Source organism: Theobroma cacao, chromosome 6 (assembly GCF_053813885.1).
Source record: "Theobroma cacao isolate CCN51 chromosome 6, ASM5381388v1, whole genome shotgun sequence".
Classification (NCBI taxonomy): Eukaryota; Viridiplantae; Streptophyta; class Magnoliopsida; order Malvales; family Malvaceae; genus Theobroma; species Theobroma cacao.
In genome coordinates, this window is record NC_142644.1 from 22,192,649 (window position 1) to 22,215,185 (window position 22,537).

The 22,537-nt window shown below is 33.1% G+C and overlaps 1 protein-coding gene and 1 non-coding gene across 2 annotated transcripts; one reads left to right on the top strand and one right to left on the bottom strand.

Moving 5' to 3' along the window:
• Positions 1-1,983: 1,983 nt before the first annotated feature.
• On the bottom strand, positions 1,984-2,090 carry LOC148762166 (small nucleolar RNA R71). Its single transcript, XR_016027291.1, has one exon. It is a non-coding gene; the product is annotated as a small nucleolar RNA R71 (small nucleolar RNA).
• A 1,394-nt stretch (positions 2,091-3,484) lies between these two features.
• LOC148762167 (uncharacterized) lies at positions 3,485-9,828 on the top strand. The gene is made up of 5 exons (XM_088807654.1): positions 3,485-4,072; positions 4,253-4,621; positions 8,366-8,644; positions 8,823-8,876; positions 8,935-9,828. Exons 1-5 carry the CDS (start codon positions 3,485-3,487, stop codon positions 9,826-9,828), a joined length of 2,184 nt encoding a protein of 727 aa, XP_088663780.1.
• Positions 9,829-22,537: the final 12,709 nt, after the last annotated feature.

Below are 22,537 nucleotides of genomic sequence, written 5' to 3' on the forward strand. Positions count from 1 at the left end.
AATGAAGATTTTAGACTTTTAAACTCATTTTGATTATGAATTATGTGTTTTGTACTTGTAAATTACATTTTAGCAGGTTTCGAATTTTTAGAGAAAAACAACCAAAATACCCCTGTGAGACGAAAATTATTATTTTATTTGTTTTAAGTTGAAAACAGTTTAAAATCTTTTAGAACGTGGTATTTGGCAACAATTACTCACAAGGGAAATGAGAAGCTGATATTAAAGCCTTGTGGGGTTCCGGTTAATATTCAGGGTAATGAATGTCAATCGGGACGTCGTGGCAGTTGTCACGGGCTCGAGGGTAGTACCGGGTCGTGACACCTTTTGTAAGTTGAACACACATTCTTGAAGTAAAAAACACAAGGAAAAAGAATGTGGTTTTGATAATTCTATTTTGTAGAATTATTTTAGTCCAATTTTGTAGAACATTAGGGTAGACAACTTTTGGGAGATTTAAGAAACTAGAAGTTAAGGCTGAAACTTGGAGACCAATGCGGCAAATATTATTTTGTTTTCTTCCATAGCTTTTATTTTTCTTGTTACTTTCAATGGTTGAATTATATACAATGTTATTTGTTTTTGCAATTATGAGTAGCTAATTTTCTTTTTCTAGGATTGCAATTGAACTCACATGTAATCTAAACTTTTAATCTCTTTCTTACTTATCTTTAATTGGATTTGAATTGTTTATTTCAATTTGTTCTTAATGCTTTTTAATTGCCTGATCACCAATTAAATTGATTTAGGAACCTAAACAAACTTGGGAAAGGGAGTTTAGTGTAAACTAAAATTGAGATAGCATATGATTATATTAATTGATTTGTGTACAGGATAGGGATATACCTATAGGCCATATGTAACCAGATTAGAGCCTAAACTTAATGAGTCTGTTTTAATTTCAATTTACATAAAGATATAGTGTATTGGTTAAAATAGATATTTTTATAAAATGAGTCGAGAGACCTTTATAAATAATTTAGGATTCTAGGTTAGCAATTCAACCCATTGAAATAAGTTCAAAAAGAGAGGTGAAATTTAGATGAAGTGTGAGGGATATTGTAATCCTAGGCTTGTTTGATTTGATATTTTCTCAAGTTATTATTATTTTGATTTTTTCTTGTTGGTTTAAGTTTTAGTTAATTAGTTTTAGTTACTCAATTAATTTTTAGTGCTTGGATAAGATTAATTTGTTCTAATTTTAGCACTTAGTAAAATTTTAGATCGATTCCCTATGGGATCGATACTCTGCTTTCTTATATACTATCAATTCGATACGTATACTTGTGTAATAGAATTTTAACTGACAAGTTTTTGGCATCGTTGTTGGGGAATTGTTTCTAGAATTTTTACTAATGCTAATACCAAGCAATTTAGTCTTACTTCAAATTTTATTTTTCTTGTTTTAAAATTAGATTATGTTTGCTTGCAGATATGTTTGGTCATTGTATGCAAAGAAGAAACAACTTGAATCTTGTTCTTTTTTATCTTGAGATAGAAAGAACTTTCAAAAAACATCGAAGGGAGAATTTCCAAGTTGTAGCTTTAAATCAGACAATGGCTGAGGATAACAATAACAATAGCAATAATGCCATTAGTTTGGTTCCCAAAGCAAATAGAGCACTGCAGGATTATGTTGTTCCTCTTTTGCAAGGTTTGCACCAAAGCATTAAGAGACCTTCCATCAATGCAAATAATTTCGAAATTAAACCAGCATACATTCAGATGATTCAGTCTTCAGTCCAATTTGGTGGGTTACCCAGTGATGATCCTAATTCTCATTTAGTAAATTTCCTGGAGATTTGCGAAATCTTTAAATACAATGGAGTAATTGATGATGCTATTAGATTGAGACTATTTCCATTTTCTCTGAGGGATAAAGCAAAAAGCTGGCTTAATTCACTGCATAATAGGTCTATCACTACATGGGAAGACTTGGCTCAAAAGTTTCTCGCAAAGTTCTTCCCGCCTGTAAAGACTTCAAAGATGAGGAATGATAACACCTCATTCACACAATTTAATGGTGAGTCCTTGTATGAAGCTTGAGAGAGGTTTAAAGAACTACTGAGAAGATGTCCACATCATGGTATTCCTAATTGGTTGCAAGTTCAAACATTCTACAATGGGCTGGTTGGGTCAACAAAAACCACAATTGATGCTGCTGCTAGTGGGGCATTAATGAGTAAGAATGCTGCAGATGCTTATAATTTGTTGGAAGAGATGGCTTCAAATAATTATTAATGGCCTTCAGAAAGGTCAGGTCAGAGAAAAGTTGTTGGAGCTTATGAAATTAATGCACTTGGCAACTTAACTGCTCAAGTAGCTACGTAAGTGGCTACACTATCTAAAAAGTTTGACACACTAGGAGTTCATGCAATTCAAAATTCATTCATAGTTTGTGAGATGTGTAGAGATGGCCATTCAAATGATTAATGTCCATACAATTCTGAATTAGTCTAGTTTATGGGGAACTTCGATAGACAGCAGAATAACCACACTCCAATGCTTATAATCCTGGTTAGAGAAACTACCCCAACTTTTCATGGAATAACAATGCAAGGCCTTCCAATCCAAAACCCAACATGCCTCATGGTTTTCAACAACAAGTTAGACCATCAATTCCTAAAAAGAAGTCCCAAACAGAAGAACTTCTCCTATAATATATATTAAAGAATGATGCTATAATTCAAAGCTATGGAGCATCCTTGAGATATCTTGAGACTTAAGTGGGATAGCTTGCAAAATTCCATCAACAATAGACCTCAAGGTTCTTTACCTAGTGACACACAAATCAATCCTAAAGGTCAGGAACAATGCCAAGCAATCACTTTAAGAAGTGAAAAAGAGATTGAAAGGCTGAATGAAAAAGTAGTTGAACCAAAGCATGAAGATGTTGATAAGGAAGGAATGTGTGAGAAAGAGAGTGAAGTCGAATAGAAAGAAGATGTCAAGGTTGAAAATCAAGTAACTTCTCAAGTCATCCATCCTCCACCACCTTTTCCCTAAAGGCTCCAAAAGCAAAAACTTGAAAAGCAATTTCAAAAGTTCCTCAATGTCTTCAAGAAATTACACATAAATATTCCTTTTGCTGAAGCTTTGGAACAAATGCCCAGTTATGTCAAGTTCTTGAAAGACATTTTCTCCAAAAAGAGAAAGCTAGGTGAGTTTGAAACTGTCTCTCTTACATAAAAGTGTAATGCAATTCTCCAAAATAAACTGCCACCAAAACTCAAAGATCCAGGTAGTTTCATAATCCTTTGCACTATTGGTAATTTATTTTTTGCAAAAGCTTTGAGTATTTAAGTGTAAGTGTCAATTTAATTCCTTGGTCAATTTTTGAGAAACTTGGCTTGGGGGAATGCAAACCCACTTTTGTTACTTTGCAATTGGTTGATCGTTCTTATGTGTACCCAAGGGAAATTATTGAAAATGTTCTTGTCAAGGTAGATAAATTTATTTTCCAGTTGATTTTATAATTCTTGACATGGAAGAAGATTGGCAAATTCCAATCATCTTTGGGAGGCCATTCTTGGCAACTACTAGAGCTTTGATTGATGTTGAAAAAGGTGAGCTCACTTTGACAGTTCAAGACCAACAGGTAACATTTAATATTTTCAAAGCTTTAAAATTGCCTGTGACATCTGAAGACTACTTTCCTGTGAATGTGGTAAACAACTTTACACAAGATGTTTTCTTAGACGAAAATCCCAATGATCCTCTTGAAGCATGTTTAGTTGCTAACTCTGATAAGGATGATGATGAATTTATTAAATATTTAAATTTGTTAAATACTCACTCCAGACTTAAAACTAGTCATCAATTTGAGTCTTTAGATGTTTCAGGTTCTTTGATGCCAGCTTCTAAGCCCTCCATTGAGGAACCACCTACTTTGGAACTCAAACCTCTGCCTGTACACTTAAGGTATGCTTTTCTTGAAAAATCTTCTACTCTTCCAGTTATTATTTCTGCTACTCTTACTAACATGCAAAAAGAGAAGTTATTAAGGACACTTAGAGAATTCAAGAAAGAAATAGGGTGGACCATAGCTGATATTAAAGGAATTAGCTCTTCTGTTTGCATGCACAAAATTCTCCTTGAGGAAAATCACAAAGCCACAATTGAACAGCAAAAAAGATTGAATCCCATCATAAAAGAAGTAGTCAAGAAGGAAATCATCAAATGGTTGGATGCTGGAATAATTTATCCTATTTCTAATAGCTCATGAGTAAGTTTAGTTCAATGTGTTCTTAAGAAAAGAGGAATGACTGCGGTTGCCAATGACAACAATGAGCTCATTCCAACAAGAACTGTGACTGGATGGAGAGTGTGCATGGACTACCACAAGCTCAACAAGGCTACAAGGAAAGATCACTTCCCTCTTCCATTCATTGGTCAAATGTTGGATCGCTTAGTTAGTAAGGAATATTATTGCTTTCTAGATGGTTATTCTGGTTATAACCAAATTGCTATTATTCCTGAAGATCAAGAAAAGACTACATTTACATGTCCTTATGGCACTTTTGCTTTTAGAAGAATGCCATTTCGACTATGTAATACACCTGCCTCCTTTCAGAGATGTATGATGGCCATATTCACAGACACGGTGGAGAAATGTTTGGAGGTATTTATGGATGATTTTTTCGTCTTGGGAAATAATTTTGATGATTGTCTCTTAAATCTTGCTTAGGGTACTCAAGAGATTTGAAAAAGCAAATTTGGTGCTCAACTAGGAGAAATGTCACGACTTGGTACTCCCTTCGAGCCCATGACAACCGTCGCGATGTCTTGATAGATATTTAGTACCCAAAATGTCAATCGAAACCTCGCAAGGCTCTTGCATCAGTTTTACATCTCCCCTATGAGCAACAGTTACTAAATATCATGTTTTAAGGGAATATAAACTATTTTTAAATCAAAAACAAACAAAAAGTAATTTCTGCCACACAGGGGTATTTTTGATCATTTTTTTCTAAAAATTTTGAAACCTAGTGAAAATACAACATACGATCAAAAAATATACATTTCTTATCTAAAAATAATTGTAGTAATCTAAATCATCCATTTAAAATGAAATTATGACTAATCAAACTAAATAAAAATATTAAATAAAATATTCCATTTTCTTATAAAACAATATTTATAGATTCTTGCATAAACAATTTTTGTAGCCTAAGAGCAAAATAAATTAATATATATAATAGCACACTAAACCAGGTAGACAAAAATATTCTACAATAACATGTGGGCCTCAATATAACTGAAAATATATGAGACTGTAGACCTTCTATTTCTAAGGATGCAAATCCAAAAGCAATCTTTGACAAAATCGACTGTCTACAGACTGTTCTGAGCCTGAAATGGGTAAAAAAAAAGGGGTGAGTTTTTATAAACCCAATGAGTAAGCAAAGTTCATCTACAACATCTAAAGTCGAGTAAATGGAGACAGCTAAATCATCCCATCATAATATGATTCATAACATTCCAAAACTCATTTCAATTCATATAAAACAATTACATTTCATCAAAATAATCAACAAGGCTTATGATTCTCTTAAAAACTTGGCTTGTGCCAAAACTCGTACTCGGTGACACCTTGGCCCGAGCATCCAACCAAGTCTGCCAAGGATGTTAAAACGACATATACCCATAAAACATTTTTTTTTAAAACATCGCCATTCCTTGGTGTTGGCTGAGTTTCATCATCACGTGGTGGTTCGGCGTGAAGTGAACTCTAAACTTACCTTAGGAGATACCCTTCGCGCCTCTCGTACTAAGGTAAAATATAATGGGATTTACCGTACCCCTCTAATACGCTGGTCCATGGAAACCCACCCATTGTAGTAAGCTAATCAAATAACCCACCAAATCAATAAAAATTTCGACAGCATGACATGGCTAATAGGATATTATCCAGCCTGTCAAGGTAAAACAAAACAGTTCATATAATCCACAAACCATAAATCCAGCCATTCATGCCATCACATTGTCATAAGCCATCAATTCAAACCATATATATTTATATAAATAAGACAAGTATATAATCTCCACTTACTCAATTTTCAAAATCATTATTGAATTGCAAAACAAATTATAAATCTCATTCATTTAACCAACACTTAACTTATAAAACATAAAAATCTACGGTTTAAGTTCATTATTCTTTAAAATCATAAAAACGAATATAAACTATTTTAGATAGTTAAAGTGAACATTTGATTACTCACAATAGCGGGAGTTTGGAGTACTCTTATTCTTGGTCCTTGGGTATGATATCTTTACCCTTATCAAAGGGCTCACCACCTATACATAATACACGACACGTAATTCAATATATTTGTGCCAAACTGTTATAAAACTATTTCAGGCTCAATATGAATGCATGAAATTGAATGAGAATTGTTCGAATAATCACTTAAAGACGGTGTTCTACGTGGGTTCAATTATGATTGGACTAAATTTGTATTTGACCTAACTCAAACTATACACTGTTGAATTAACCAAAACATCATATTCAACTTCAAATATACTCATTACACTTCCAATATTTCAAATACACCAAAATACCTCAATGAGCTTGATTGTGACTTAATTCATCATAACCAAAATTCATTCTGATTTCGAACTAACGTGCTAATCAGTGTTAACACAATCCAATAAATCCATCTACGTCATTAGGAATCAAATCCAAGTCCATTTACTACGATTTTCTCATTATTATTCAAGTCGTTTACTAAAGGAACTATACTTTTCGATAGCCATTTTCGATATCCGATATCATAAATCATCAATTACGAGCTAAATAACATGAAATACAACAAAATCCATCATCAACATGTCATCTATAAAATTCGACCAAAGAGGGTTGTTGAAGGGCATGTGATTTTCTTGCTTGTTTTTCATGCCAAACATCATCAAACAACTAAAAACATTAAGATATCATGAAATCTAGCCAAATCCATCATCAAAACCTCTCTCCCTATGTTCTGTCAGGAAGTATTCCCTCATGGAAACTTGTGTTTCATCCATAGAAAATGAAAAAGAAAGCATGGGAAAGGTAGATCTTAAGCTAAAATTGAAAAATCTTACCTTTGATTGTTTTGTTCTTTGAAATTCAACAAATTTCTCTTGAATTTTCCTCTCTAGGGTGTGTTTCTATTCTTTTCTCTTTGTTCTTTGCTTTGGCCAGGCATGAAGAGTGAAATGGGAGAGTTTATGTTGAGTTTATAAAGGAAATTATAAAAATATTAAAACTTGACATGTGTCACCATGTGATTGGTCCATGGTTAAAACTTAACAATTAAGCATTTTCTCACCACCACATGTAATCTCTTAATTATCCAAAGTATAAAATAATAATAGGTGAAATTCATGGGCTTGACAAGTGTTATGGTGGAGTAAAATTTCAAAAATTCCAATTACGTCCTCGTGGACACGTAAAATGACTATTTTGCCCATATGTTCGGAAAAATGTCAGAATTATAATTTTTCATTTCTCAAATTCAAATCATGCTCCAATTAGTCAAACTTGGTCAAAAATTTCATCCAACATTTCTATTTTGCCCTCGGGTGGCAAAATGACCATTTTGCCCTTACATTATGAAAATTCTTAATTTGACTCCAAATTAATCCTCGAACTCCGAATTACCATATTAAGACATTCTAAGGTTCAATAACTCTCAAATACATTCTAAAATCTCTATTCAAACTAGTTCGAGGTTTTAATCAGCTTAATTGTAACACTGGGTACGATATCGACTTTTAACGATTCTCCGAGACATCCCAGTATGTAGATATGCTATCAAGTAGATGAATGACATGACAAGTATATAATATAGTAGGGCTTCACAAGAAATGTCTCTTCATGGTGCGAAAAGGTATTGTACTTGGGCACAAGATCTCGAGTAGTGGCATTGAGGTAGATAAAGCAAAACTTGAAGCAATTGAGAAATTACCACCTCCAATAAAGGTAAAAGGTATTAGAAGTTTTCTTGGTCATGTTGGTTTTTATAGAAGATTTATTAAAGACTTTTCAAAAATTTCTAAACCACTTTACAATTTATTGGAAAAAGATGTGCCATTTAAGTTTGATAATGAAAGTCTTGTTGCTTTTGATGAATTGAAGAAAAGATTATGCACCTATCATAAGTAGTCTCGATTGGACTTTCCCTTTTGAACTAATGTGTGATGCGAGTGATTATGCAGTGAGAGCTGTTTTGGGACAAAATAAGGATAAAATCTTCCATTCCATCTATTATGCTAGCAAGACTTTGAATGAGGCCCAGAAAAATTATACCACCAAAGAAAAAGAGCTTTTGGCTGTAGTTTTTGCTTTTGACAAATTTCGCTCCTGTCTCTGGGGACAAAGGTGATAGTGTACATTGACCATTCAGCTATCAAATATTTGATTGCCAAGAAGGATGCTAAACCAAGATTGATAAGGTGGATTCTCTTGCCACAAGAGTGTGATTTAGAGATTCATGACAGAAAAGGAGCAAAAAATCAAATAGCAGACCATCTCTCAAGATTACAGATTGAAGCTCAAGGTAAGGATTTAACCTTAATTAGGGACACTTTTCCTAATGAACAAATTCTTCAAGTTGGTAAGAAATCACTTCCTTGGTATGCTGATTTCGTGAATTATTTGGTAAGCAATATTATTCCCCTTGATTTAAATTTTCATCAAAAAAAGAAATTTTTGTATGATGTTAAATTTTATTTTTGGAATAAGCCTTTCTTGTTTAAGCAGTGAAAAGACCAGATCTTTAGAAAATGTGTCCCGGAAGAAGAAATTCAAAGTTTGCTTCATCATTGTCATTCTTCAGATTATAGAGGACACTTTGGAGGAACAAGGACTGCTGCTAAAGTCCTCCAATCAGGTTTGTATTGCCCTACATTATTTAAGGATGCTCACAATTTTGTTTTGCATTGTGACAGGTGCAAAGAGTGGGAAATATCTCAAGGCAACATGAGATGCCTCTCAACAACATCATGGAGATAGAAATTTTTGATGCATGGGGTATTGACTTCATGGGTCCGTTCATATCTTCATACAACAACAAATACATTTTGCTTGCTGTTGATTATGTCTCTAAGTGGGTTAAAGCGGCAGCCTTTTCTTATCATGATTCGAAGCTGGTAATGAATTTCATTAAGAAGAATATATTCACTCGATTTGGCACTTCAAGGGCAATTATTAGTGATGAGATTAGTCACTTTTGCAACAAGTATTTTAATGCACTTCTAGCAAAATATGGAGTTAAACACAAGGTTGCAACTGCATACCATCCTCAAACTAGTGGTCAAGCGGAAGTATCAAATAGAGAAATCAAGAGGATTTTGGAGAAAATAGTGTGTCCCACAAGAAAAGATTGGGCAAAAAGATTAGATGTTGCACTGTGGGCATATAGGACTACTTACAAGACCCCAATTGGTATGTTTCCATATAAGTTGGTCTTTGGCAAAGCTTGTCACTTACCAGTGGAACTTGAACACAATGCTTATTGGGTAGTGAAGAAGTTTAATTTTGATTTACAAGCAACAGGTGAGCAAAGGTTGTTGCAATTAAATGAACTTGATGAATTTCGCCTTCAAGCTTATAAGAATGCCAAACTCTATAAAGAGAAAACAAAGCAATGGCATGAAATGAAGATAGCGAAAAGAAGCTTTGAGCCAGGACAATCAGTGTTGCTCTATAATTCTTGCTTGAAATTATTTTCGAGAAAGCTCAAATCAAGGTGGTCTAGTCCTTTCATTGTCAATGAAGTATTTCCACATGAAGCAATCGAAGTTAAAGGGACAAATGGTCAAAAATTTATAGTCAATGGGTAAATATTGAAGCATTATTGGGGAGGCGAAATTAATCGTCAAAAGTCCTCAATACACTTGCTTGACATGGCCTAGAGTCCAAGTTAGTCCAGCCGAAGACTATAAATGAAGCGATTCTTGGGAGGCAACCCAAGCTACTCAACCTTTCTTATTCTCATCTTTATTTTATTTCATGCTTTTTAATTTTCTTTCTTTTAGTCTATTTTTTTATGTTTCTTTTTGTAGGTAATTCGTTTCAAAAAAATTCAAACAAAAAAATTCAAAAAAAAAAAAAAAAGATCAAAGCTGCGGCCCTCAAATTGAGAGTCGCGGCCTTGAAATGAAGCTACAAAGTGGCTGAAACAGAATGTTTCAACACCACGGCCCTCAAAGTGAGAGCCGTGGCTCTAAACAAAAAATAACAACAAAATAGTTAAATGTTGCGGTGCTCAAACCCGAAGCATTCCGCTTCGAGTGACAGAATGTGAGCATCGCAGCCCTCACCCTTTGAAAACCATCCTTTTTTCTTCTTCTTTCACTTTCTTCTTCTCTTGTCACCAAACACACTCCCCCATTCCTCATTCCCTTTCAAATCTCCTACCTTCTTCTTTCTTTTGTACTCAAAATTTTTGCATATTATTTCTACTTGGATTTTTTTTCTATTTTCACTAAAGATCTTACACTCATTGCACTCTTAAGGTAAGCACTTCTCTTTTCCTCCTCCAACTATTTAGTTTTCAATTGTTTTGTGTAGAGAAAGGATGAGGTTGGCATTAATAGCAAATTTTATAATTTTTTCACATTGAATGAGTCCATTGTGCATGTTTGTTAATGGGTTTTCCTACTTTCTCATGATTTATGCTTGGAGTGTAGAAATTTTTTATGATTAGTGCTTAATTCTTGTTACCCATCTAATAGAATCATGGATTTTTTATTTGCTACAAATATAATTGATAAATGTTTTGTTGATGTGGGTAAATGATGGATTTGTTTAATTTTTGATGTTTGGTTGATCAAGTAGAAATAAATTCTGGAATTGTTGGTGCAACACATGCCATATCTGATAATTTTGGATGAGTACATTGTCATAGAATTGCTTTTATTTTTAATTTTTATAATTAGACTGTGGCATTGTGAAAATTATGATTATGAGAAGGCTGTCTTAATGTTGTGAGGAATAAAGAATTTATGCTGTATCTTAAGAAGTGAGATGGTTAATGAAAATCTTGAATTTGGATTGTTGAATTGGACATAAATTAATTAAATTCGTGCTTGTAAATCTTTCATATTTTCATGCTTGTGCACACAATACTACTTGCATATTTTTCCTGTAGATTGTTTTGATAATTAAATTTCTTTTGTAGGACTGACACCAAAACGATCCAAACCAAGCTCCAATGGTGTGTTTGATAGATTGAAGTTCATCTCTACGGAAGCCTCTGCACGATATCATACGTCATTGATCAACAAAATGCCAATTCTCTAACGAGGAATAGATATCCCCATCTTGAACCTGAAGCTGCAGTTGTGCTTATAGTCTGGGAGTTTTATGCAAATGTGGTTGAGCATGTTGATGGTGTGGCGTTTGTTCGAGGCAAACAAGTCCTGTTTCATAGCCAAGCTATCAACGCATTGTTTGGAACCCCCAATATTGAGAATGATGAATACGGGTAGTACTTGGGCGATCATCAAGATTGCAATGAGATTATATCTATGCTGTGTGTTGAGGGAGCCCAATGGAAGACATCGCATGGTGAACCAGTTTCATTCAAACGAAGTGCCATGAAAAAGGAGTTGAAAGTTTGGTTACACTTGGTAGCGGCACGGTTACTCCTTCCCACACATATCAGTGATGTCATGAGGGATCGCACAGTACTTATTTATGCCATTGTCACACATAAATCCATTGATGTTAAAAAGTTTATCTCTCATGCCATCTTACATACGAGCCGCACTAAACGAGATGGTATCGATTTTCCTTCCTTGATCACTACATTATGTGCACGAGCTGGTGTGCAATGGAGCGATAAAGAGGTGCTGCAATAACCGAAAATTCCCATCACCATAGGCATTCTTAAGCGATTAGAGGAATCTGCACCGGTAACTGGTAGTTCTTCGCAAGTTGCCCCCTCACATTCCCAAGCGGTTCCCACACGTAGTGTTGCTCAATAGATGGAGTGCAATGATTGTAGATTAGACCATCACGAATGGAAAAATCGGGCGATTGAACAAATGATGAGACCCTATGCCAAACACATTGGGATGGATATGACTACTTTTCCTTCGTTGCCTATGGATTCTAACTTTGAGGACAATTTTGGTGGTGACGATGCAGAGGACATGTAGACTGCAGCTTAGGAGTTAGGGGAGTATCTTTGTCTTTTCTCTTTTATTTTCTTTTATCACATTGAGGACAATGTTTGTTCCAAGTTTGAGGGAGTGGTTTAGAATTTTGTTAGTTTTTTTTTTCATTATGTTTAGTTAGCTTTATTTGAAGATATGTCTTGCATGTTTATTTATGTTTTGCATGTTTTATTTCTGTTTAAAAAAAAAATTTGAGATAGTTGCGCCTCATTCATAATTGTCCCAATCATAGGATGATATTTTAATTATCTTTTTATTCTTAACTTTTGGGAAGCATATAATTATGATTTAATTTTATGTGAAATTCTGGTGTTAGCTTTATTTTAGAATGTGACTTCTAATAATTTGAGCACTATACTTTATTACTTAAAATTTTTATGTGATTTAGATGAAGTTTATGTTGATGAAAAAGTATAGTGAAGTCAAGAATTCTAGAATTTCTTTGATTCTCTCTCAAAGTAAAATCTTAGATAACACTTACGATAGGAAGTGATTTAGGCCATCTTTGGTTCGTTTGAGCCTTTTTGAGCTTATCTTGTTATATTTATCCTTAGTCAACCTTTTTTAGCCTAATTTACCTTTTTCCTTGTAATTACACAATTGAATTAGCCTTGACCTGTTTATTTAAATCCAACAATTTGAACCTTTCACCCTTTAAGGATTTTAATCTTTATAAGGAATGGGTTGAGCTTAAAGATAAATTAGGGGAGAAAGGTGAAAAAAAAAAAGAAAAAAAAGGTGATGGTTGTTAGGAAAATACCCCTTGTTTATAATTGTCAAAAATAAGCTTGGGGATTGAAAAATAAAATAAAATGTGTGGTGCAAAGAAAAGTTACTTCAAGTTTAGGGGTGCTATTAAAAAAAAATGGAGCTCTTTATATGTCTTAGATTGATTAAGTGCTTAGGGTGAATTTGAGCCTAAATATATCCTTTATCATACCTTGACCCTAACCTTACATTACAAGCTCGATAAAGACCTATTGATCCTTGAATAAGTGTTAATCTACATTAGTGGAGAGAGAGATGAAAAGCAAACTTATGGGATCTTAGTACTAATCTATGCTTAGACTTGGCATAAACTAATCCGAATTGCATGATATTCTTTGTAGGAGAGCATTCACACACACACAGGAAGTCCATTTGAAAAATAAGTTGTCACTTGAATTGATGCGTAAATTTAAGGATTAGCTGTATGTTACCTTAAGTTGAAATTTGAGTTAATTTCTGAGGAAATTTTGGAAAATCATGATTTGGTACTTCTATCTCTCGTTCAAGGATTTTTATGTTCAGTTTTCTTTCTGTGATTTTCTTTTGCTCGAGGACTAGCAAAATTTTAAGTTTGAGGGTGCAATAATTCTATTTTATAGAATTATTTTAGTTCAATTTTGTTATGAAATATTAGCTAAGTCCTCAATTTTCAACTATAATTTACTTATTTTTAGTTTTTTTATAATTAGTTTATGTTTAAGTGAGTTATTTTAATCTTATGTTCTTTATTTTAATTTGGTTGTTGTTTATTAGTTTTTATATTTTTTTTGTAGGAGCTAAAGGAATTGGGCTTAATTTTGAAAAGTAAAGTATTGAAAGACCTAGAATTTGCTTGCATATGCTTCAGTGTTTTAGCCATAACTTGTGTTACAGAACTCAAAATGATGCGATTCTTGAACCATTGGAAAGCTAAGAGATAGGGATACAACTTTTCTGAAGATTACTTTACTCAGTTCTACTTTGAATATAGAGAAAATCGTGTCAAAAATGGCTGAATGTACTGTATTAGAATGAAAATTTGTAAAGACTGACAATTGATTTTTTGGGCCTCTCATTACACTTTAAAGCTCAATTAAACCATAGGTCAACTTAGGAACTTTAGGTTAAGTTTATTAGTATAAATAGGATATTTTCAAGAACATTAAGGTAGACAACTTTTGGAAGATTCAAGAAGCTAAAAGTTGAGACTGAAACTTGGAGATCAAGGCGGCAAATATTGTTTTGTTTTCTTTCTTGGCTTTTATTTTTCTTGTTACTTTCAATGCTTGAATTATATACAATGTTATTTGTTTTTGCAATTATGAGTAGTTAATTTTCTTTTTCTAATATTACAATTGAACTCACATGTAATCTAAACTTTTAATCTCTTTCTTACTTATCTTTACTGGAATTTGAATTGTTTATTCCAATTTGTTCTTAATGATTTTTAATTGCCTAATCACCAATTAAATTGATTTAGGAACCTAAACAAACTTGGGAAAGGGAGTTTAGTGTAGACTAAAATTGGGATAGCATATAATCATATTAATTGATTTGCGTATAGAATAAGGATATACCTATAGACCATATATAGCCAGATTAGTGCCTAAACTTAATGAGTCTATTTTAATTTCAATTCACATAGGGATATAGCGTTTTGGTTAAAATAGATATTTTTATAAGATGAGTTGGGAGATCTTTATAAATAATTTAGGACTCTAGGTTAACAATTCAACCCATTGAAATAAGTTAAGGAAGAGAGGTAAGATTTAGATGAAGTGCGAGGGATATTGTAATCCTAGGCTTGTTTGATTTGATATTTTCTCAAGTTATTATTATTTTGATTTTTTCTTGTTGGTTTAAATTTTAGTTAATTAGTTTTAGTTAATCAATTAATTTTGAGTGTTTAGATAAGATTAATTTGTTCTAATTTTAGTACTTAATAAAATTTTAGATCAATTCCTTATGAGATCGATACTCTGCTTGCTTATATACTATCTATTCGATATATACACTTGCGTAGTAGAATTTTAACTGACAGGTTCCTTGATAGTGGATTATCTAGACACATGACCGGTAACAAAGAATCATCGAAAGAATTGAAACCAAAGAAAGGAGAAAATGTGACCTTTGGAGATGACTTAAAAGGTCATATAAAAGGTATTGGTACAATTGGTAAAGATTCTTCATCTCAAATTGAAAATGTTTTATTTGTAAATGGCCTCGAACATAATTTGTTGTGTGTTAGTCAATTATGTGATAAAGCTCTCGCCATGTTGTTGATGTTAAAACAAATAAAATTTTATTTGTAGGAAATCGTCAAGCTAATCTTTATGTTGTGTATCTAGATGACTTATGCTCAAACAATATATGTTTTATGACTATCAAAAATGAAAATAATTGGCTATGGTATAGAAAACTTGGACATGTAAGCATGCACACACTTTCAAAATTATATTTTTTAGATCTTGTAGTAGGATTACCTATATTAAATTTTGAGAATGCTAGACTTTGTGATGCATGTGCCAAAGGCAAACATAAGAAGGTGCATTTAAATGCAAGAGTGATGTCACAACCTCTAGGCCATTACAATTGCTTCACCTAGATCTTTTTGGACCAATTAGAACCACTAGCTTAAAAGCAAAATCGTATGGTTTTGTGATTGTAGGTGACTATACTAGGTACACTTTCTAAAACCCGACCCTATAAATACATGTCATGACATACATGCATTGAGTAGCATGTTATTACGCTAGAAAAGCACCTAAGAATAGACGAAACCTGATATTGTACCTAACGGTACACTTAAATTGATTTAACCTCGAACTAGTTCAAATAGGAATTGTAGGATGAAATTTAATATTTTATAGTCCAGGAATGACTAAAAATGATTGTTCGGAGTTCGGGGGTTCATTTGGGGTAAAATTAGAAATTTTGATATTCAATGGCAAAATCGTCATTTTGCCACTTAAGATAATAATTTGATCATGGAGTGAAATTTTTGACCAAGATTAACTATTTGGAGTATAATTTAATGATAGGAAGTGAAAAAGTTTAATTCTGGTGATTTTTGGAGTGTAGGGGCAAAATCGTAATTTTACCACCCAAGACAAAATTTGAGATTTTGAGAGAATTTAGATCCAATGTGACAAATTGGAGAATGGTATGAGTATAAGGGATGAAAAATATGTCTATGGGCAATTTTCAATTTTTGGGGCAAAAATATAATTTTTGACTTTTACGGGGGTAAAAGTGTAAATTTCAAAAATTACTCCACCGAGACTTTGGATGAGTCTGAGAATTTTATCTAAGCTATGAATATATGAGACAAGTGTATGATGAAAATTTGGAAACAAATGGATGAAATTTTAAAAATGGGCCAATGGGAAAGTGACATGTGGCATTTTTTTAATGATATAATATTATTTTAATGAAAAATCAGCCATTTAAACCCAAATTTTAAGTGCTGGCCCGCCATAAGGAAGAACAAGAGAGGAAATAGAGAGGAAAGGAAGAAAAAAAGAAAAACCAAAGAGAAACAAGAAAATTCAAAGGGAAATTCACGGTTTTCGACCATTTACGCGTCTAACGGTAAGATTTTTCGATTTTAGCTTGATTTCTACCTTTCCTATGCCTTTATTTCCATTTAGCATGCTTGAGGAGAGAGATCAAAAAGTGATATCAAGGTCTGGACGAAATTCTAGGGGAGAGAAATTGAAATTTTTAGGTTTTGATTTTTAGTTAAATTGATAGTTTTAGTTAGTTAAATGTGTTTAGAAATTAAATTGGGCAAGAAATCATTAAATTTTCACAATACCCACTCTTGGCTGGATGCTCAATGCTGTACAATGATGATGAATTGATTTTATTCTAAGGGAAATGAAGAGAAAATGATGAAAAACGATTAAACGTGATAGAAAAACAAAGTAGAAAATTAACCGAGTTAATGTCCCATTTTTGGCCGAATTTTCCAAGGAAGGGAGTGAGCTGATTTTGTTGTTTTTAGAAGGTTATTGGCTGATATTTAATGGTTAGAAATGTTGGAGAGAGAATGGAATGATTTAGAGCTAAAATAGAGCGCGTTAGCAATTTATCGGGCAAAATGCCAAAAATAGGTTAATACCGCATTTAAGCCGGTTTAGGCTATTGCATTTCATACCATGCATTAGTATAGGATTTAAGTTAATTATATAGTGATTTAGCATCAATGTGATGAATTGTGTAAATTTTTGTAATGTGTCTAGGAGGAGAGCGTTCCGAAAAAGGCAAAGAAGTCGTACCCGACGAGTAATGATCGGGGCGCTTAGAAAGCTTTTAGTTTGTACAAACGGTGAGTAAACTTATTATTATTGTAAATTATCTAGAGTTTATTTTTAAATGCCCTTTATGTATTTTATGAAATGAGAACGAGATTAAAACGGGATTTTTGATGTTTTAGGAATAAATGTGACAAATAAAAATATATTGTATTGATTATGAAATTGAGTAATTGGAGGCTGCAAATTGACTTGAAAAATATATATTTTCCTAGGAATGGCTTATGAGAAATGAGTATACGTGGCTATATTTTGTGAATGCATTGGGAAATTTATGTAAGTTGTTTTTACTATGCAGGTTGGATAAATAAATAAAAGCCACATTATACTGTCGAAATTTTATTAAAATTGGTGGGTTAGTCACTGCAGTGACGGGTTTTCGTGGACTGCCTATTAGAGGGCCACGGTAAACCCAGTTATATAGTTACTTCGGTTGTAGAGGCGATGAGGGTAACTCCCGGGGTAGTATTAGAGCTCACTTCACGTCGAACCCCCACGTGAATGTGTAACTCAGCCAACGCCAAGGAACGGCTGGTTTTAAAAAAAAAATTGTGTTTCACGTGTGAATATTTTAACACCCTTGGCGGACTCGGTTATACCTCGACCAAGGTATCCCCGAGGATTGGTTTTGGCTTGAGCCTTGTTTTAATAAAAGACATAAGCCTTAACAACTGTTTTGGTAAATTACAAATATTTATGGTTTAAGAAATAAATTGGAAACATTATGAAATGAGTTGAAATTTGTTGTTTAAACTTGCCTCCATTTTACTCGCCTTTAGATATTTATGATAATGTCTGTTTACTCATTGGGATTGCAAAATCTCACCCAACTCCTTTCCACCCATTTCAGGTTCAGTATAGACTGTAGATAGCTGATCTCATCGAGGACTACCATTGGATCTGCATTTTCCAAACCGTAGGTTCACAGTCCTCTTTACTTTTATTTATTCGGGGGCCCTCTTGTTATTGTAAATTAAATTAAATATTTTGGCTTACTGTATTTCAGTATGTATAAATTTATTTAGCTTTTATGCTATAAAAATTATTCACGTATAACTTTATAAATATTGTTTTATAAGAAAATAGAATATTTCCCTTAATATTTCTTTTATTTTCTTATTATATTCAAATAATCGTAATTTCATTTTAAATGAAGATTTTAGACTTTTAAACTCATTTTTAATATGAATTATGTGTTTTGTACTTGTATATTACGTTTTAGCCAGTTTCAAAATTTTTGAAAAAAAAATGACCAAAATACCCCTGTGTGGCGAAAATTTTATTTTGATTGTTTTTGATCTAAAATAGTATATATTCTCTAAAAACTTGATATTTAATAATGATTGCTCACAGGAAAGGAAAGAAATTGATATGTAAGCCTTGCGGGGTTTCGGTTGGCATTCCGGATAATGAGTGTCAATCGGGACGTCGCGGCGATTGTCATGGGCCTGAGGGAGGTTCCGGGTCGTGACACACTTGGTTTCTATTTTAGCAATAAAAGATGAGGCCTTAAATGCTTTTACTAATTTTTATAGGAAGGTTGAAAATGAGAAAGGGTATACAATAATTAGCGTTAAAAATGATCATGAAAAAGAATTTGAGAATATGGGTTCTAAGGACCTATGCAACGAGAAAAGATATAGTCATAATTTTTTAGCTCTTAGAACTCCACAACAAAATAGGGTAATTGAGAGAAGAAATAAAACATTAAAAGAAACGTCTAGAACTATGTTGTGTGAAAATAATTCACTTAGGTACTTATGGGCTGAAGCTATTAACACATCATGCTACATCATAAATAGGGTAATAGTTAGGCTAATATTGAAGAAAACACCCTATGAGCTATACAAGGGTAAAAAGCCCATCATTGCATATTTTCATCCATTTGGTTGCAAGTGCTTTATGCTAAACAATGGGAAAGACAACCTTGGAAAATTTCATGCTAAAAATGATGAAAGAATCTTTTTGGGATACTTTTTAACTTCTAAAGTATTTAGAGTGTGAAGCCCAGCTCTATAATATACTTGCCATGTCATTCATGTACTTGATAGCATGTCTTCATATTTGGATGCCTCAAAAAATTATTAAAAGTCAGTATCGTACCTAGTGGTACAATTAAGTTGATTAAAACCTCGAACTAGTCCAAATAGAGATTTTTGGATGTATTTGAGAGTTATTGAACGTTATAATGTCTTAATATGGTGATTTGGAGTTCGTAGATTGATTTGGAGTCCAATCGAGAATTTTTATAACGTAGGGGCAAAATGGTCATTTTGCCACCCGAGGGCAAAATTGAAATGTTGGAAGAGATTTTTGATCAAGTTTGACTAGTTGGAACATAATTTGAATTTGAGAAGTGAAAAAAAAAATTCAATTCCGAGCATAAGGGCAAAACGATCATTTCACGTGTCCACGAGGACGTAATTGAAATTTTTAAAATTTTACACCACCATGACACTTGTCAAGCCCATGAATTTCACCTATTATCATTTTTATATATTGGATAATTAAGGTATTATATGTGGTGGTAAGAGAATGCTTAATTGTTAAGTTTTAACCATAGACCAATCAAGTGGCGACACGTGTCAAGTTTTAATTTTTTTTATAATTTCCTTTGTAAACCAACATAAACCTTTCCCAATTCACTCTTCATTGCCGTGGAAGCCAAAGAACAAAGGGGGAAAGAATAGAAGGACCCTAAGGAGGAAAAATTCAAGAGAAATTCATTGAATTTTTGAAAAACGAAGCGATCGGAGGTAAGATTTCACGATTTAGCTTAAGATCTACCTTATCCATGCTTTCTTTTTCATTTTCTATGGTTGAAACTCAAGTTTTCATGATGGAAGCATGTTGGCCGAATCAAGGGGGGAAGGTTTTGAGGATGGGTTTTGCTAGATCTCATGTTATCTAGGCGTTTTTAGTTGTTTGTGATATTCGGTGTGAAAAACAAGCAAGAAAACATGTTCTTTATAAACCCTAATTGGCCAAATTCTATAGGGAATATTTTGAAGATGAATTTTATCATATTTCATGTTATCTAGCTCGTATTTGATGATTCATGATGTTGGATATCGAAAACGGTTATCGAAAAGTATAGTTCCTTTAGTAAACGACTTGAACAATAATGAGAAAATTATAGTAAATGGACTTAGAATTGATTTCTAATGAGGTATACGGACTTATTGGAGTACCAAAAGTGCAATGAATCTATTTGGAGTTGAATTGGATGTTTTGGCTAATTAAACAGTGTATAGTGCGAGTTAGGTCGAATACCATTTTAGTCTAACAACAATTGAACCTACGTAGAACACCATCTTTAAGTGATTATTCAAACACTTCTCATTCAATTTCATACATTCATAAAGAGCCTGAAATAGTCTTATAACAGTTTGGCACAAGTGTATTGAATTACTTATTGTGCATTATGTATAGGTGGTGAGCCCTCTAGTAAGGATAAGGATATCGTACTCGGGGATCGAGAGTAGGAGTACTCCCGTTATTGTGAGTAATCAGACAATCATCTTAACTATCTAAAGTAGTTTATACTCGTTTTTATGATTTTAAAGAATAATGAACTTAAAATGTAAACTATTATGTTTTATAACTGAAGTGTTGGTTAAATGAAATGAGATTCATAATTTGGTTTGAAATTGAATCCTGGTTTTAGAAATTGAGTAAGTGGAGACTATATACTTGTGTTATATATATGTTTTGATTATTGTTAGTTATGTCGACCCTACTTTACAATAAATGTATCAGCATAACGGGATTTGTAATTGACATATGGTTTGAATTGATGGCTTATGACAATGTGACGGCATGAATGGTTGGATTTGTGTTTGTATGGAATATATGAATTGTTTTGTTTTACCTTGATAGGTTGGGTAATATCATATTAGCCATGTCATACTACCTAAATGTTTATTGATTTGGTGGGGTAATTGATTAGCTTACTGCAATGGGCGGGTTTTCGTGGACCAACCTATTAGAAGGGCACGGTAACCCTGTTATTTTTACCTTAGTATGAGAGGCGCGGAAGGTATCTCCTAAGGTAGTTTAGAGTTCACTTCACGTCGAACCACCACGTGAGGGTGAAACTCAGCCAACGCCAAGGAACGGCTACGTTTTTAAACGTAAAAACATGTTTTATGTGTAAATGTTAATTTAATAGCCTTGGCGGACTCGGTTGGATGCCCGACGCAAGGTGTCACCGAGTATGAGTTTTGGCACGAGCCAAGTTTTAAGAAAGTCATAAGCCTTGCTGATTATTTTTGATGAAATGTAATTGTTTTATATGGTTGAAATGAGTTTTAATGTTTTGAATCATATTATGAAAAGATGTTTTAATTGTCTCCATTTACTCAGTTTTAGATGTTATAGATAAACTTTGCTTACTCACTGGGTTTATAAAAACTCACCCCCTTCTTTTCACTCATTTCAGGTTCAAAGCAGTCTGTAGACAATCGATTTTGTCGAGGATTTGCTTTTGGATTTGCACCCTTAGAAATCGTAGGTCTACAGTCCTGTTTATTTTTGTTATTTTAGGGCTCACATGGCATTGTAAAATATTTTTGTATACCTGGCGCTGTGTGCTATTATGTATATAAATTTATTTTGTTACTACACTACAGTAATTGTTTACATAGAATTTTATAAATATTTTTTTATATGAAAATGGAATATTTTATCCAATATTTTTATTTAGTTCTATTTGTTATAAATTTACTTTAAAAAGATGATTTGGACACCTAGATTTATTTTTTATATGAAATGTATATTTTTCATTCATATATTGTATTTTTAGCAGGTTTCAAAATTTTTAGGTAAAATGACCAAAATACCTCTGTGCTGTAGAAATTACTTTTTGATTGTCTTTGATTTGAAAATTGTCTATATTCCTTTAAAACATGATATTTAGTAACTGTTGCTCATAGGGGAGACGGAAAACTGATGTTAGAGCCTTGCGAGGTTTCGATTGACATTCCGGGTAAAGTTTGTCTATCGGGACATCGCGACGGTTGTCACGGGCTCGAAAAGAGTACCGGGTCGTGACATAGAGTTTTTAATAAACAAACATCAGTTGTTGAAGAGTCAATCCATGTATGTACTATTTGATTATTCTAACCCACCTCCTAGATAGGAAGATTTTGATGATCATATAAGTATCCTTCAAAGCAAATTGAGGAACCTGATCTCAACTAAAAAGGATCCAAAGAAAATGAAGAAACATCACATGAAAAAGAGCAACAAACTGAGCAAGTCCTTGAAAAAAATGAGCTTAGTTACCCAATGGTAAAGAAAGAAGT